Source organism: Danio rerio, chromosome 9, assembly GCF_049306965.1.
Source record: "Danio rerio strain Tuebingen ecotype United States chromosome 9, GRCz12tu, whole genome shotgun sequence".
In the NCBI taxonomy this organism is placed as follows: Eukaryota; Metazoa; Chordata; class Actinopteri; order Cypriniformes; family Danionidae; genus Danio; species Danio rerio.
Window position 1 is genome coordinate 8,739,036 of NC_133184.1, and position 16,254 is coordinate 8,755,289.

The following is a 16,254-nucleotide window of genomic DNA, read 5'->3' on the forward strand; positions in this document are numbered from 1 at the left end:
GGCTTGGGAAGTCTTGCACCGTATGTTAAATCGCAAGTAAAAAATCTAGGAGTTATCTTTGATTCTGAGCTTTGTCTAGAAAAACAAATTAGCTCAGTGGTTAAGAATAGTTATTATCAGCTGAGGATCATCTCCAGACTCAAATCCATTCTTTCCTTTCAAGATCTGGAAAAGGTCATACATGCTTTTATCACGTCCCGCCTAGACTATTGCAATTCTTTATATGTTGGTCTCCCCCAATCCTCATTGGCACGGTTTCAGTTGGTTCAAAATGCGGCAGCTAGACTTTTAACAGGCACCAAACAACATGCTCATATCTCTCCAGTTTTAGCATCCATTCATTGGCTTCCTGGTAATTTTAGAATTCAGTTCAAGGTTTTACTTATTGTTTTTAAAGCACTGAATGGGCAAGCACCTTCTTATATATCAGAGCTCATTAACTTACAGTCAACTCCTCGGTCTCTTAGGTCCTCAAATAAAATTTTACTTCAAATTCCTCGGTCACGACTTAAATTGAAAGGGGATAGAGCCTTTGCAGTCGCTGCTCCTTTTTTGTGGAACCAGCTGCCACCGGATATTACAAGTGCTTCTTCTCTCTCTATTTTTAAGTCTAGATTTAAAACACATTTTCATTGTATTGCATTCATAGGCTTTTAATCTTTATTGTGGTTGTTGCTGTAATACTTTTTTTCCTATTATTACTTTTATTGTTATTTTTTACTCTTTTAGAGTGTGTGCTATGGTTTTGTTCAGCACTTTGGTCAGTGCCAAACTGAAGTAAATGTGCTTCATAAAAAAACTTTACTTACTTACTTACTTGTAGATTGCAAGTGGGTATTTTTCTGATTTTCTGATTTCTGATTATTCTGATTTTTCTGAAGTCAGTTGTTAGCACATGTAACGGTGGCCAGTTAGTAAGTAGGTTCAGGTAAACCTCAATGTTTCTAGTCCTTTAACAGGCCGGCGGTCGTTTCTGTGCGTAGTTTGCATGCTCTTCCCGTGCTCACGTGGGTTTTCCCTGGGTCTTCCGGTTTCCTCCCACATTCCACAAACATGCACAACAAGTGAATTGATCAATCTAAATTTAGCACTACAGTCGATCACTCATCCTGCAGCATATCTCTTCATAGCATTCATTTTAGTCATCAGCTCTTATCAAGGGGGAGTTGTCGAGATCTACCTGATCTCAAAGCTCCTCTCTCGCCCTGCAAACGGGAGGGAGCCCAGGGCTCAAGGACCTTTTGAGCTAAGGGCTCTCTTCCGGGACAGCTTGCCAAACTTGCTTATAATCAATCATCAGCTAAGTGTGAACTCTTGAAATATCCTTTTGCAACGACATACAATTTTTTATTCTAAATTCATTTCTGCTTTCTGTACCTCTGTCTCCTATGTCTCCTTTATCCCCTTTCATGTGTTCCATGTCCACATCACTCATATTTCCAGGTGGCCCCTGTAGACCCGGCTCTCCTCTCTCACCCTTGGTGCCTAAATCACCAAAGTCTCCTCTGATGCCAGGCATACCTGGGTCACCTGAAAGAGGCACAATAATGTCATTAATAATGCCATGACACTGTAATAAGTAACACAACAGATCCTTTTTCTATCCAAATAATAGCAATTGTAGGGCGTCAAAGTGGCGCAGTGGATAGCACGGTCGCCTCACAGCAAGAAGGTCGCTGGTTTGAGCTCTGGCATTTCTGTGTGGAGTTTGCATGTTCTCCCTGTGTTTGCATGGGTTTCCTCCGGGTGCACCGGCTTTCCCCACAGTCCAAAGACAGTATAGGTGAATTGAATAAACTACATCGGCCGTAGTGTATGTGTGTGAATGCAAGAGTGTATGGGTGTTGGGTTGTGGCTGGAAGATCCTCCGCTGCTTAAAACATATGCTGGATAAGTTGGTGGTTCATTCCGCTGTGGTGATCCCATATTAATAAAGAGACTTAGCCGAAAAAAAAAATGAATGAATGAATGATAGAAATTGTTTCTATTGTGTGTTCACATACCCTTTTGCCCAGGATCTCCAGGATTTCCAACTAAACCTTGAAATCCTGGTGGTCCTGCCATTCCCATGATTCCAATTTCTCCTTTTGGACCTGAAAAACAAATTCAAATATGAATTCTTTTGAGCAACAAAAAATCAGCATCTAATAGGCTTTATTAGATGGCAAGGAGTAAACACTCACCACGTTCGCCAGGAAAGCCATCTTTTCCAGGAACTCCTGGTTGCCCAGGCAAACCCTTTGATCCTGGTAGACCTGGGACACCAGGGCTACCTCTGTCTCCTGGAGGGCCAGGCATGTCCAAACCAGGTAGTCCTTGATAACCCTTGTCACCCTTTATTCCAGACTGGCCTGGGACATTACCAAGACTTGTCACAAACTATGTCAAATGTGAACATCTGGGCATGTAAGTGTGGGTGCTAGGCAATAGAAACATCTCACCAATAGGTCCAGGGCCTCCAGGTGGCCCCATTGGTCCAGGAGCTCCAGGTTCTCCCAGTCCTGGAGGACCTGGTGGCCCTAGTGCACCATGGACTCCAGGTGGTCCAGGGTTACCTGCAAAAGTAACAAAATTAATCAGGAGCTATTATAACACTTCTAATTACCCCCTACATTTGTGTAAGCCATCAATCATACACAGTCCTATAATAATATATTATAATATAACTACCTTTCTGTACCTAACTGCTAATCTTTGTTCCTATTCTCCCCTATGGTCATGAGCTTTGGGTCATGACCGAAAGAACAAAATCTCGGAAACAAGCGGCTGAAATGAGTTTCCTTTGCAGGGTGGCAGGGCACACTCTTATAGACAGGGTGAGGAGCTCTGTCACTCTGAAGGAGTTTTGGAGTAGAGCCCTTGCTCCTCCACATCGAGAGAGGTCAGCTGAGGCAGCTCGGGCATCTGTTTCGGATGCCTCCGGGATGCCTACCAAGGCAGATGTTCCAGGCATGTCCCACCAGGAGAAGGTCTCGGGGAAGACCCAGGACACGCTGGAGTTATTATGTCTCTTGGTTCACCTGGGAACACTTCGGGAACCCCCCGGAGGAGCTGGAGGAAGTGTCTGGGCAGAGGGAAGTCTGGAGTTCTCTCCTAAGACTGCTACCCCCGCGACCCAGGCCTGGATAAGCGGATGAAAATGACATGATGTGATGACAACTGTACCTTTAAGTCCTTGAGGTCCAGGTGGCCCAGTACGTCCTTCTGTTCCAGGAACCCCTGGCATTCCAGTATTACCCTTTTCCCCTGGAAATCCTGGCACTCCTGGTAGACCTGTAGTACCCTTAGGACCAGGAAGACCCCTGCCAGGTTCACCCTGCACATAATATGGATCATAGTCAATGAACAAAGTCAAATAATTTCTATTTTCTATAAAAAGAGCAATACTTGAATATCTGAATGACATCCACCATCATACTTTTTGACCAGGTGTTCCTGCGCGACCAGGTAAGCCATCCTGACCTGGTTCGCCAGACTCTCCTGGGATTCCACTTGGTCCTGGAATACCAGAGTACCCTAGCAGAAGAAAATATGATCAGTTAGAAAGACATGTAGATAAATGATATAACTTAAACATTTTGACACCCATTTATGCAAAGTAATTTTCACTACAATCAGCAACACTAACAGCTAAAATGTGCATTTGCCAGAACATAACGTTTCTGTTATTTTCTTTTTTTAAAGGGGCTACTGAAGCATTGTTGCCATTGCATTTTGCACATTCAACCATGAAGCAGAGTTTGCAGAAATGGACAAAACACCAAATGATCACACTCAGGCCCTGTTTACACTAATGCGTTTTAGTTTGAAAACGCATAAGTTCTGCAACGGTTACGCCAACCATCCACACTACGCCGGAGTTCTCGAGCGCCGAAAACGGAGCGTTTCGAAAACGCTGGAGAGGCCGTTTTCATTCTGAAACGCTGCTGCTCCGTCTCAGTGTGGATGATGGAAAACGGAGACATCTGAAAACGGAGGCGGGGCTGCAGACATTCGCCTCTCTGATTGGAGCTTTTCCTGAATATTAAGTAGCCTACACACACAGTTCAGTCCTGCATCTTCTCCGTGTAAGTTCAGACTTCGCAAGTTTGATCAAGGCTGCAGTCTCTTCTTGTCAGTTTGATATGGACAACAGACTATACCGAGGACACGGGTAAATCTTCAAGGGGGACCAGTGTACTTTATAACTTCATTCACCCTGGCTACGTTGTTTCACTTTCTCAACAATAAAATGTAAACATGATTTAAGGAACTGCCTATTTTCATTTTAATATTAGCAACCTAGACAGCAGAAATGTTGAGGTGTCGTGCTGCATGAGCGTCATCTTCACTGTGTGGATATTTATAACAAAACGGAGCCGATAACAACTGCCTCCTTTCAATTTCAGTGAAAATACGAAACACACCCTCTCTTTTGCTGAATATCAGTTTTAATAATCGATAATGGCCATTATAAAAGTATAACATACAATAAGTTTATACATTATAGGAAATAAAGGCAAGCGATCAGTCAATATACAGAATAGGCTACGTGGTTACATTAATCATTAACTTATCTTTGCGCTTAGCCAAAACACGTTACCTGAGAAAAAGTAATAGATTCCAATGACCAAAGTCGGAATATGTCGTTAGATAAAGACAACAAGATGAATGAAATATCCCGTTTAATAAATATAGTGAGATTAGATCCAGCGGGAGATGCTTGATGAGAAGTCCGACTAGCACAGCTCTCATCTGGGTAGATGGGCTGCAGCGCTTGCCCAAGAGTGTCTGTGTGGTCACGTGATGTGCGTTTTCAGCGTTTTGGTGTGGACGGAGAGCAGTTCAGAAACGCTGGGTAAAACGCGAGTGTGGACGCGGATCGTTTCCATTCTAAAACGCCGTTTTAAAACTAAAACGCACTAGTGTAAACGGGGCCTCAGTGAGGCACCTCAGTAAGTCATTAATATGCCATAAACTAATCTGGGGTGTCTGGTTGTCTGAACTGTGTTCCATTGTATATGTTCATTCTCAACTAGGGGCTTAGTTGCAGTGTCCAAAAAAATGCAGCATTGACTGACATGGAGAGCTACAATCAGCCTCACCATGATTTCTACATCATAAATGGAACCCGCTGTCAGAAGCATTCATAATTCCTACTACTTGCTGAACTGGTGCATTATTTACTAACCAAACAAACCAAGGTTTTATTGCTAGTATTTAGAATGATCTCAGGTTACGGTTAAAAAAAATAGTGTCAAGTGCAGATTATTCAGAATGTCCCACCTAAGTGACATCACTGATATCAATCTGTTATCAGCAGTGATATCAGTTTAAAAGATACAGTTGCATTTCCTCTTTAATCATAAACAGACTGTTATAGTTTGGCATTTGCAGTTTACCTTTTGGCCCCGGGGGTCCTGGAAGTCCAATTCCTGGCAGTCCAGGGTCACCTTTATCTCCAGGGAATCCTGGAACCCCACGTTCACCTGGAAATCCTCTATCACCTGGGCAACAAAAGAGAAATCAACACAACCAACTCTGCCTTGTAGAAATGATTGCAGTTACTGAGAATGATGACACAATCATATCCATTAAATGTACCTTGAAGACCAGGTCTACCACTCTCTCCACGAGGCCCTGGGGCACCCTGAGGCCCAGGTAAACTTATGACTTTACCAGCTTCACCTTTAGCTCCTACAAATAAAAATTAGGGATTAGGGCTTTACTAAAGAACAGTAAACCTCTAGACTTTAAATCACTGACCTTGTAGTCCTGGCCTTCCTGGTGCACCAGGGAATCCTGCAGAGCCCTTATCTCCAGGTTGACCTGGCCGACCTATACCTGGTTCACCTGGGGGACCTCTTTCGCCTGGAGGGCCAGGAACTCCAAAATCTCCATCTGGGCCACGATCACCCTTAATTCCGAATTTAGCCTAACCATAGAAAATATAATCAATAAATCAGACATTTCTACGAATAATAAAATATTGTAGAAGAGACAACAGAACTTGGTGCACTAGAAAAAAAGACACAAAAGAGAAGTATAATTGGCATATGTCTAAGAGTTAGCACATACAGGCTCTCCCTTGGTTCCAGGATATCCTGGTCGTCCATCTTTTCCTGGGAGCCCATCAACACCCGGGAATCCTCTGTCTCCAGTAGTACCAGGTAAGCCCTTATCTCCCTTCAGCCCAGGAGCCACAAATATATCACCAGGTTCACCTTGAGCACCAGGTTTACCCATCAAACCTGGAGCACCATTAAAACCCTACAAAATACACAAAAACATGCAAAATAGGAAATTGTAAGATTCCAAAATGTTTTACAGTATATCTACATTTATATTTTGCACAGAGCAAATCTGTATCTATTCTAAATTATTTATTGTTAAATTACAATGCAAAATAAACTTACAGCATTTCCAGCTGGCCCACTGGGCCCTGGCAAACCCTTCTCGCCTTTAATACCTGCTGGTCCAGGAAAACCTGAAATAAAAACATCCAATATCATGCATAATCCAAGAATAAAACTATATACTAAAACAGGGTTTTTCAAAGACTAAGACAGTGGGCCTCCCTTTTGACACAACTTATCCATTGGCGCCCCCCTCCTCCCAAACATGCACGCACGCGCACACACACACACACACACACACACACACACAAATTCTGGAGGATTTCTTGCTACCTCATCATGCTTGGTTTCAAGGTGTCGCCGAAGTTTAGCGGGTCTCATGCTGTCATTAGCCAAAATATCTTGACAAACCACACATAAAGGTGTGGTCATCTGCTGGTCCTGTCCACGTAAATCCTAAACTCAAATACTGATAATCATATCGTCGTCTTTTGGGTTTAAGCCCTGAACTTGAAGGCTTTGAATCGGGGGTCTCAGAAACCGATTCATTGCATTAGCAGCATGATTAGCAGGCATATACCTGTAATGGCGGGCTTGTCAAACAGAAGCGAATTCACAGCTATGGCCTTCTGGGTAAAAAAGGTTTTCTTATTTTTAACGTATTATTTTTTTAGCTTTGTTTACTTAAAACGTTTAAAAATACTAAAAATACATATAATAATTAAACTTAATAATTATATTTTTATTATATAACATTTTTTCCCGCGCCTCCCCTGACATGCTCTGGCGCCCCCCAGGGGAGGCGCGCCTCACACTTTGAAAACCCCTGTACTAAAACAAAGCCTTGCTCATTGCTTCTTACCTTGCAGACCCTTTGGCCCTTGAGGACCAGGCAAACCAGGGGGACCAAAAGCATTGCACTCTGTGCATGTTTCACCTTGATCACCTGTATGAGTAGAGCAGTTCAGAAGTGATTTAGAGGAATCAAAACTACAGTGAACAAATGACTGACCTAATGTCTCTCACCTTTCTGTCCCACCTCTCCTTGCAACCCTGGAGGTCCCGGAGGGCCTGGAGCTCCTTTTGTAACATCACATTCTTCATCTAAAATAATAACACAGTGTCACTCTGAACTTGATAATAAATGGAACAACACAAGCCTCTTCACACATGGTGCCATTTGCTTTGCACTTGAAAACAAAACTATGACAAGTTGATATCCTGACATGATCATTTGTGTTTATTATGCTCTTACTAATAGGTCCTGGCGGTCCGGGTGGGCCAGGTTGCCCATCAGTTCCTTTGGGACCTGGAAAAGACCGTCCATCGGCTCCTTTTTCTCCTTTCTTGCCAATCTCTCCAGGGAAGCCAGGTGGTCCAGGAGGACCCTCGATATATCTGCCTGCAGTCAATCATGATCACAAGGGAAAGAATCATTATTGTGAACTACAGTGCTACAAAATGCTAACCTAATCCTATCAAAGTGTTTTTTTCTCTCACCTGGGGGACCAGGAGCTCCTGGCTCTCCTTGAAAACCTGATACATTTAAAAGCAGATGAACAGATAATAAGACTGAGCAATCTGACAAAGACAACCACATATGGACAAAGACATTATACAGACATTACCTGTTTCTCCTTCTGCTCCAGGGAGGCCTGGAGGACCAGGAGGGCCAGGAGAACCAGCACCCTGTAAGTTAATTATTTTAATTTGTTTCCACCAGTCTATGACATTGTACTAAGTGCATGATGTTTAGAAGCAGTATAGGACTTGTTATCGTTCAGTACAGTTTTAGATGATAGATTTAGATAACACGTACATATCCTGGTGGCCCTCTTTCTCCTTTGTCACCCTGAACAATGAACACAAATTGTGAGTAAAATAAATTAAATAGGTCAAATCATTTATATCTCTCATGAACAATAATAATGAAATTTCTTACCTTGAAGCCATCAAGTCCCGGATTACCAGGGAAGCCGATTTCCCCCTATCACAAAAGTGTTCAAAAATAATAAGTGTGGCCAAAGTATTTGAAATTAAAAAACACGTACAAGTAGCTAATGCTACACTTGATCATGAGATCTGAAATCTTTATCTAAGATTAATATGCTCTACCTTTTCTCCACTCTGTCCATCTTTCCCTGGTTTCCCCTTTGAAAAAAATGAAATACATAAATTGAAGCTCAGATTTTCAACAGCCATTTCTAAGAAAAAAAAACAAACAAACATGCAATGTAATGCAAATGATCAGATATTCTTGCTTACACATAAGGCCAATATGCTAAATGAATAATCTCAAATCCTTCTATAAAACCATAATTATCACTTTAGGCTTGTTTCAAACAGCTCAAGTGCTGCTGTATGATGTTTCCTGATATTTCATTGCATTCAATAACGTTAGTTAGCTTGCTATTCACAGAAGTCATGCTAAAATGAATAAGCATTCATTAAACGATTTATAAATCTATATAAATCACATAAAAAAATAAGTTGTCATCCATAATCACCCCATCTTATAAGTGGAAAATATTGCATGAAACAAAACTAAGCCTTCAGACGCCCCTTATAAATTTACATTTCTTTAACTCAGCATTTTTTTTTATTATTAATCTGATGATATAAAGAAAAATGTTAGAAAAGAATAACTAATTTTGAACCCCATAGAACATGTGACAAAACTTTGAGGGCCATAGCTGACAAATTAAAGATTGCATGTATTGTTTAGATCAGAGATGCCCGATTTTTGGCCCGTGGTAATCTTTGATTTGGCCCACCATGCCATCTGAGAATGGTTTAGAATGTTTTATTTTAAATTTAATGTCACGTTATATTTGTTTGCTTTATTGTTAATGTATAAAACAATCTGAAATTAAATGTTTTAATGGAAATGGTGTAATTTAATCAAATTTTGTTTCAAATATATACGAATCAAGCGAATTCTGCCTTTGCGAATCAAGCCAAAGGCAGAATTCTGCTTGACAGCATTGAACTTGTGTTATAAATGTGATTGTTTATTCTTTTATTGCAATAAGCTAGAATTTAAAAAGTTATACTGCATTAGTTAATACAATCCAAAGTGATGTGATATATATATATATATATATATATATATATATATATATATATGTTTATATATAATATCATGAAATGAATTTGGAAATTACCCATGGCAATTTTAATCTTAAAAGCATGGCAGCTAGCTCTCTGCAACTTCCACATGGTAGCCCACTAAAGCTAAGCAGGGCTGTGCTTGGTCAGTACTTGGACGGGAGACCACATGAGAAAGCTGGGTTGCTGCTGGATGTAGTGTTAATGAGGCCAACCCGCGGTCTGTGTAGGTTCTAATGCCCCAGTATAGTGATGGCGACTCTATACTGCTCAGTGAGTGCTGTCTTTTGGATAAACGTTAAACCGAGGTCCTGACTCTCTGTGGTTGTTAAAAAGAGTAGGGGTTTAACCCCCACATCCTGGCAAAAATTGCCCACTGGCCTCTGTCCATTATGGCCTTCTAACCCTCCCAATATCATAATTGGCTTCATCACACTGCTCCGCTCCACTAATCAGCTGGTGTGTGGTGTACGGTCTGGGGCATGGTGGTGGTAGTGGATGAAGAAGTTCCCCCTTATGTATAAAGTTCTTTGAGTGCCCAGAAAAGCTTTCTATAAATGTAAGAAATTATTATTATTATTATTATTATTAAATGGTTTTTGGCCCTTTATGCAAAACAATTTGGGCACCCCTGGTTAAAATAAACATGCAGGTATGTTCTTGTAAATGCCACTTACTATTGGCCCTGGTGGTCCTGGTTCACCTTTTATTCCATGCTGATGTGGTGCACAGGAACCCTTGGTGCAAAAACAAAAAGAATTATTCCTATTGCTTAAATTTTTGTAGACTAAGATTCAAATGGTAGAATCACTAAAGATCAGATATGCTTACACAATATATACTAATTACATAAATGAATTATTAATGTCTATAATGTTGGATTTTAAAATAAAATATTACTACTAATTACTATGAAACACTTAACTATTTGTATTAGTTTATGTGTGCCACTTACTTTGTCTCCTTTGTCTCCAGTAGAGCCTGTCTCACCCTAGAAAACATGCAAGATATATGGAATACTCAGCAATGTAATGCTATCTAAAGCAGCACACAAAAATACATTAGTTTTACTAAAGATTTGATGATGTACCGGTGGTCCAGGAAGATAAAGTGTTGTGGCAGGGCCTTCGTATTCCTCTGACCTTCCTGGAGGACCTGGGGGGCCGGTTAAACCTCTTTGTCCCTGATAAGAGGAGACAGGAATAATGATTAAAATTATTGAGATCTAAACCAGGAAATGTGACTGTTGTGATGATGCAACATTGGAAAAATTACAATAATATGCACATTGATTATATCAGTATTTCTTAACTAGATCCTGGAGGACAATCAGCTCTGCACATTTACCATGTCTCCTTAACCAAACACACCTGATTTAGATCATCAGCAGAGACTGAAAAACTTGTAATAGGTGTGACAGGCAAAGGAGATATCCAAAGTGTTGGTTGTCCTTCAGGAATGTGGTTGGAAAACATTGGTTCATGACATACTGTATAGCCAACTTCTAATCATGTTTAACACTAAGAAGCACACAAATATAACTCTAGTTCGCTAACTTTTCCTAGATTTGCGTGCATTTCATTCTAACATTGTTATTTTACAAATTACAAAGCACAAAAGAGTTTTTAATATTTATACTTTGATCATACTGATCAAATTGGGCGCATGCATGTGTCCGCTATTTTTTTCTGTGCTTTTGAATATGCATGCCTCTGTTGCCTAGCATCGTTCTGATAACAAAAACACAACTTTCATATATGAAAAAACATAATTATACTTCAGACATGTCTTTCAAACTTTTATGAAACACATTTTCATTTTGGAAAAAGAAAATGTTGCTTTCCCGCTTGTCAGACAAAGTGAGGCACACAACTTTGGGGGCAGTCTAGTAATTTGTACACAAATACAAGCTATATTACAGAAATTTAAGGTAATAACTTTGCAAAATATGATGACAGACAATCAAATATTAAATAGAAAATCTCTTTGAATATAGGCTTTGAATAAAAATATGATCATTAAAAATTAAAAATTTAATTTGGTACAATTGAATATGAATGGTGAGAATTGCCTCTATTGCAGTTCTAGTAGTTATAAAGTTTAGGTATGAAACAGAAAGTATTTCACACTGATAAGGGAAAAAATAGCATTAATTTGAGTGAGGAATACTTTTTTGTTTTCATTATTGATTTTTATAATGAGAAAAGTCCATTCAGGGGGAAAAACTGCATGCAAACAAGAATGTGTTTATAATAATATAGTGTGAAAGTATATTAGGCAGGATTAACAGTTCAAGGTGTGGTAAGTTTGACACCCAGTGGTTAAACAAGTAATTGCACACCTAGTTCAAAACACATGCAAGCACAGGTTGCCAGCTTGACGACACCAACAGCAGACTGTCAGAGATGAGGGCTGATTTAAACTCTGTTCTAAATTAAAGCAATGGCACGCGATAGAGGGAATATTTTCCATATAATTTTTTTTTTTTGTTCTAACAAACACCTGAAACTAATATTTTAAAAATGGTTTCTGTTTCTTGCAGCTGACCAACAGGACAAACTGACAATGATAACCTCAAGTGCTTTATTCAGTGTTAAATGCTAATAATATGAGCTTGAGTGCCATTTTACATGACATTTTGTTGTCAAAATAAAACCAGCATCAGATAGTTCACCTCTGGTCTTGAAAATATAATAAACTGTTTGAAAGTAAACTTTAGAACTGGCACTCGGAGCAAATAAACAAGCTGTCTAATAATTCAGGGGGCTAATAATTCTCACTTCAACTGTATGTATCTGTTCCCGATTTCTCTCATTGATTATGGCACTCGATGTGACTATGCTAATTTTTAATCAGCAATCAATTTTTAAAGCTATTGAACTTTAAAGTTACCCACATTATATTTTTTTAAAAAGTAACTCAAATAATAATACTTTGTTTTTGACGCATTGCTTTACTTGTTACTTAGTAAAGTAATATTATTACATAACTCGCATTAATTGTAATGCATTACCCCAACACTGATATATTGCAAGTGCCACGATACTGTAAGAAAATCTAGAACTCACCTTTTCCCCTTTCTCACCAATAAAGGTCAGCTTGTCACCCTGCAAAACATCAAGTAAGACAGACACTAGTTATCAGGTAAGACAATCACTAGCCACTATTCACTTTTAGAGACCAAACACAAACCCTTACCGGCTCTCCTTTTTGTCCAGGATCACCTGGTCTTCCCTTAAAGCAAAATAGCATGATGTGAGATCCGAGACGGAGTTCACTATGTTAATTGATTGTGCATTAAGCTGTTATTTGTTTCAGAGATTTGAGCCTAAGACTCACCGGAGGTCCATAAGGTCCAGGTGGACCAACAGGCCCTTGTTGTCCAGCATTACCTTTTTGACCCTAAAATTAGAAAAGAGAATAAATTAATGTTTGGAAACAGTGAATATATGTGTACAAATAGGAAACACAGAGAAATGCATTAAATAAAAAAATATGTTTACTGGGAAACCGTGTTGTCCTGGCAAGCCTCTGTCTCCTTTTAGAGGGATGGGTAATCCAATAACACCACCTGGATCACCCTGTGAAAGTGAAATTTAGTACACACACAAGTTTGATTCAGTTACTTGACAGAGGATCTCAACACTTTATATAAAGTTTCCAATTGGTTAACAATAGATCATTATTAATGAGCAGTGAATATGCTTTTTGGGCAAACTTTTGCCCAATTTTTGCCTACTGAACCAATCACAATGCTGATTGCAGGTGAAAATTTAGTCTGGGATGCTTTGATGTCTACTTTTGACCACTTCCATATTTGATTAATATTACCATACTGCAATTAACAACATTTTGTTAAAGCAACTATATACTGTAAAACATGTTGTTGTTTCAACTCAAAAAAAAAAATTCTTTGTACTGCCTTCAATTTTAAGTTTACTTCACTTAAATTATGATATATAGTGGATATAAGTGTATTTATTTAATTCAAAATGTATTTGTTTTTATTTACACATATTTGTATTATATAAAACTCGGTTGTTTGAAGCAGTTCAATTAACTAATATATAGGAGATTAGCTGACACTTTTTGTTTTAAGTCTAATAAGTTTACCTAAGTAAAGCTTTGATATATATAGACCTTTTTCTTAGCTGCTGCATGGAGGGTGCCATAGCCACCAGCGTCTTAAGGTAGAATGTTTAGACTTCCGCTTACAATAGGTAATTTGCAATCCGAAAATGGGTTTCAATAGTGCTTTGAGTGGATTACGGAGTGATTTTGTGACACACAACTTTGAAAAGTGTTAAAGCCGTTATAATCTTTCAGATGTGGTTCAAGCGTGAGAGAAAATGTTCTCCTAGGTCACGTGTCTTCCGTCAGAAATTTGTGTGTGTGTGTGTTCCCGATTTGTCAGCTGTTAGTTCAGCAGCTCTTCAATGCGTGCTCCAACTATTGTTTCAAAGCTATCCAAATGTGACTGTTTATACGTATCAGCTGCCGAACTGAAGATCTGCGCATACACGCAAAGCACAAGGGGAATTTTGTCTTTCTAAAAAAAAGGTCTATACAGTGAGTGACACTTCAAAATGACCATTATCGCCACAAGTGGCACCGCCACCGCACTAAAGGATAAAGAACATGTTTTAGGTGCAACAGCAGTTTGCGATTATGCCACCAGGGGGCACAAAAGGATGGAATCCGAATGGACAGAAATATACAATAGCTGTAAATACCCTGCTAAGGAAGTTCTTTCAGTATTATTATCTTGTATGCATTAGCTTGCAGTGAAACAAATTAGACAGACTTTGAAAATGGTTACACCGTGCATGCTGACTGAATAACAAAGCGTTTTTTTTTTGTTTGTTTTGTTTTTTGCCCTTTGTTATTCCTTCAGAATGACAGACATTTATTTAGTTTTATCAAACACATCTTGTCCTGTGCTGTTTTAACAAATGCCATTACAATCTGTGTTTAATTTATCTATTTGTTTGCTTATTTTTGGGATTTTGTCATAATCTAAATAAAACCAAAGGATTTAGAAATCAAACATTATTTTCACCCCAACGCAATTTAAAAGGGCACTATAAAGGCTAAAGAACTTAATTCCTATATTTGCTTAATTTTTGCAGCTTAGTGCTATGCTTCTCACCACGTATTGTAGACATCTTTTAAAAGCATGTTTATTACTAAGAAAACCAAACAACCAAACAAAATTATATTTAAATTGAACATATCATATAAGGTTTACATACAGTACCGTCCTATCTAGTATTGTGAAAAAGCAAAGCTGAAAATTTATGGTTAAATCACCACCCAGCGGTCAAAAGCTGCACGCGCACTTACAACTGCCACAGCGACAGCAAGCATTTGACTAGGGAACATATTGAAATGTTAACATCTGTAAGTTATGTCAACACATTCAATCTTGATCATTTAACTTTACTTAAAATTTTAAGACTTGATAAGTAATTGGTCGCAATCATTTATATTGATTTACAATGACCATGTTTGGTTTAGGGATCCTATATGCTTCTTTTGCTTTAAGTTCACTGTTAAAAGAAAATTTCTATTGTTAGAATGTTGGTAATAGTGTAAGTTTCTAAATGTATTTGTAAGCAAAATATGTTTTTTTATAGCACAGAAAAAGGAACACAACAGCCTCCTTTTTCTACAACCATGTAGGACAGATTTGTTTTAAATGTACAGTATATTTAGGGTAAACATCAGTGGTAAAATCACTGTGTCAAGTATTGGCTTTAATGTGGTATTGCTTTGGAATGTACAGCAACTTTAGAACAAGTTCCATACCTTTCCTCCCTTAATACCTGGTATACCCTGTGAAAGATTCAGAAAGACATGTGTTAAGTTGAGATTCTGTTAATGGACTAGATTACCACCTAATATCAAATAATGTGTACAACTGTATGTAATGACACAAAATAAATGTGATAAAAATGGGAAATATTTGAGGCACGTGATATAAAATGAGTCATACCGGTGGTCCCAGCAATCCCGTAATACCTGGGATCCCATCAAATCCTCGCTCCCCCTGCAAAGCACAAATAAAGACAAATAAAGAGGTTTTATGATTAACTGAAGACATAGAATTATTATCCTACATGGATCATGTTAATCGTGGATGGACTAGCAGGTTCATAGGTCTCAAAAACACTCTTTGTACCTTTGTTCCATTGCAGCCTGGGATTCCTTGAGGTCCAGGTGCTCCTTCTAGACCAGGAAGACCCTGACAGAAAAATCATATTATAATGGTTTCTCCGGAAATTCACTGTATTTATACATGTCAATAAAATTTCTTAAAAGAAAAACTAAAATCAACTTACTGGAATACCTGGACGTCCTGGGAAACCAGCTTGACCAGGTAGGCCCTACAACACATTTACAGTATATACATGCTAAATGGATAATATTTCCTACACATCCATACACATTCCTACACAAGTTTTGCAGATGAACTTGTAGCTTGACTTTCATTAATAAAAATAATACAGATCAACCAATAACTGAACGATAAACCAGTTGTCTGAAATAGCTCAAATGTGCATCTCATGAAACTTCATTTCAAAAGCACATACAGAAGACAACAGTTGAGTTACAAATCATGACAGTAGATAAACATGCAGGAAAAAATCAGTGTCAACAGCTAAATGGAGAAAGAAGAGACAGACAGACAGATGTTCAGATGGATGGATTAGATAGACAGACAAACAGACAGACAGACAGACAGACAGACAGACAGACACTTAGATAGACAGACAGACAGACAGACAGACAGATAGATAGATAGATAGAT

At 38.8% G+C, this 16,254-nt stretch overlaps 1 protein-coding gene across 1 annotated transcript in view; it reads right to left on the reverse strand.

Moving 5' to 3' along the window:
- Positions 1–16,254, reverse strand: part of col4a1 (collagen, type IV, alpha 1) — a 100,121-nt gene that overhangs the window by 22,754 nt on the left and 61,113 nt on the right. Inside the window, exons 5-34 of the mRNA XM_688948.11 lie at positions 15,785–15,829; positions 15,625–15,687; positions 15,439–15,492; positions 15,252–15,278; positions 12,947–13,024; positions 12,783–12,845; positions 12,642–12,677; positions 12,512–12,550; positions 10,534–10,626; positions 10,399–10,434; positions 10,121–10,180; positions 8,451–8,486; positions 8,278–8,322; positions 8,155–8,187; positions 7,964–8,024; positions 7,836–7,871; positions 7,591–7,737; positions 7,362–7,439; positions 7,198–7,281; positions 6,396–6,466; positions 6,058–6,249; positions 5,746–5,914; positions 5,584–5,676; positions 5,382–5,486; positions 3,419–3,516; positions 3,166–3,316; positions 2,442–2,555; positions 2,184–2,351; positions 2,004–2,093; positions 1,378–1,530 (exon numbers count right to left, since the gene is read on the reverse strand). Coding sequence (XP_694040.5) covers positions 1,378–1,530; positions 2,004–2,093; positions 2,184–2,351; positions 2,442–2,555; positions 3,166–3,316; positions 3,419–3,516; positions 5,382–5,486; positions 5,584–5,676; positions 5,746–5,914; positions 6,058–6,249; positions 6,396–6,466; positions 7,198–7,281; positions 7,362–7,439; positions 7,591–7,737; positions 7,836–7,871; positions 7,964–8,024; positions 8,155–8,187; positions 8,278–8,322; positions 8,451–8,486; positions 10,121–10,180; positions 10,399–10,434; positions 10,534–10,626; positions 12,512–12,550; positions 12,642–12,677; positions 12,783–12,845; positions 12,947–13,024; positions 15,252–15,278; positions 15,439–15,492; positions 15,625–15,687; positions 15,785–15,829 — 2,518 coding nt within the window. The remainder of the gene's footprint in view (positions 1–1,377; positions 1,531–2,003; positions 2,094–2,183; positions 2,352–2,441; positions 2,556–3,165; positions 3,317–3,418; positions 3,517–5,381; positions 5,487–5,583; positions 5,677–5,745; positions 5,915–6,057; positions 6,250–6,395; positions 6,467–7,197; positions 7,282–7,361; positions 7,440–7,590; positions 7,738–7,835; positions 7,872–7,963; positions 8,025–8,154; positions 8,188–8,277; positions 8,323–8,450; positions 8,487–10,120; positions 10,181–10,398; positions 10,435–10,533; positions 10,627–12,511; positions 12,551–12,641; positions 12,678–12,782; positions 12,846–12,946; positions 13,025–15,251; positions 15,279–15,438; positions 15,493–15,624; positions 15,688–15,784; positions 15,830–16,254) is intronic.